The sequence below is a fragment of the Lipotes vexillifer genome, unplaced genomic scaffold, assembly GCF_000442215.2.
Source record: "Lipotes vexillifer unplaced genomic scaffold, Lipotes_vexillifer_v1.1 scaffold655, whole genome shotgun sequence".
In the NCBI taxonomy this organism is placed as follows: Eukaryota; Metazoa; Chordata; class Mammalia; order Artiodactyla; family Lipotidae; genus Lipotes; species Lipotes vexillifer.
Genome location: NW_006788208.1, coordinates 995699 through 996975, shown reverse-complemented (window position 1 = coordinate 996975; position 1277 = coordinate 995699). Strand labels below are relative to the sequence as shown.

Sequence of the window (1277 nt, the reverse complement as noted above, 5' to 3'; positions counted from 1 at the left end):
TTTTTCTCTTTCCCTCCCTTCTTTCTCAGGCATAGGTTGTTCCTCGTTTTGAACATCTTTCGTGGTATCACCACTAATTGAATACGTATGTACTATTTGCCCTGCATTTGATATTCTGGACCTTTTATGTGCTAGCATTTCGTTATTGACTTGTACTTTATCCAATTTGAGGGCAGGGAGAGATGGTGATGAAGTAGAAGATTTGGTCAGAACCATACCTGGTCCATCTTTACTTTCCTGCATCTCCTTTTCATGATGTTTGGGGGACATGAGGTTTCCTCTTTCTACGCCATCCTCTTCCCTGTTCTGGGGCAAATGTTGTTTTTCTTTTGGGGGACTGATGACAGTATCACTAGCCATTGGCTCTGCATGTACCACTTCCTCAGAACCTGATGATTTCTGGAAGTTTACTGGGGGAAAAGAGGGTCTTGATAACATTGGCATGCCCTCTTCTCTGATGCTGGTGTTTTTGTCAAGGTGAAGAGAAGATTTAGAAGTGCAAGTCTCAGTCAGTGTTGCATCACCCGGCTCCTGTTTATCTTCCTGAACCTTCCCTTCTTGCCCTTTAGTTTTCCACTGAAGGTCACTTAGATTGTATGTAAGTAAAATAGGTGATTTCTTTGCTTCCAAATCCATATTATTGTGGTCCACTCTACTATTCATATCCACATATTTCTCTCTCTCCTTCTCTTCTTTGTGTAGCATGTGTTCTTTTAATTTTTTTACATCTTTTGAAAGTTGTCCCTCATTGGTCTCAGCATATTCTGATGATTCCTTGGACTGTGCTTGTGGGAGAGGCAATTTTGTAATTCTTGTCATGTACCCCTCTCCTTCTGTTGTATCAGATTTAAGATATGGTAGAGCCAGTAAAGAAGTATAAATGTTTTTCAGTTTTGTGACTAGTTCACTGTCCTCTCTCTGTACCTTTCTCTTTTGCTCTTTAATTTTCCACTTCAATTCTTTGGTATCACGTATATGTGAAAGTGGTAATTCCTTTGCGTTCTGATGCATAGATATCAGGAGCACTTTGTCTTGAGTATCTGTTTTGAGTCTAACTTCCTCTTTTAACATATAACCATCACATGACCTAGTATCTGCTTTTTCACTTGGGAGCACTTTGTCTTCAATAACTGTTTTGAGTCTATCTTTGTCTTTTAACAAACAACCGTCAAATGACTTAGCATCTGCTTTTTTGCTTGGATTGAATGGATCATAAATCTTCAGTGGTGAAAAACAGGATTGTATTATTCTTTCTGTGTGTTCCTTTTCATTCCTGC

The 1277-nt window shown here is 39.2% G+C and overlaps 1 protein-coding gene across 1 annotated transcript in view; it reads right to left on the bottom strand.

The window, feature by feature from the left end:
• Positions 1–1277, bottom strand: part of LOC103080966 (coiled-coil domain-containing protein 168) — a 28224-nt gene that overhangs the window by 3017 nt on the left and 23930 nt on the right. The window contains 1 exon segment of the mRNA XM_082931225.1: positions 1–1151. This exon segment is cut by the window's left edge and continues 151 nt beyond it. Within this exon segment, the coding sequence (XP_082787351.1) occupies positions 1–1151 (1151 nt within the window).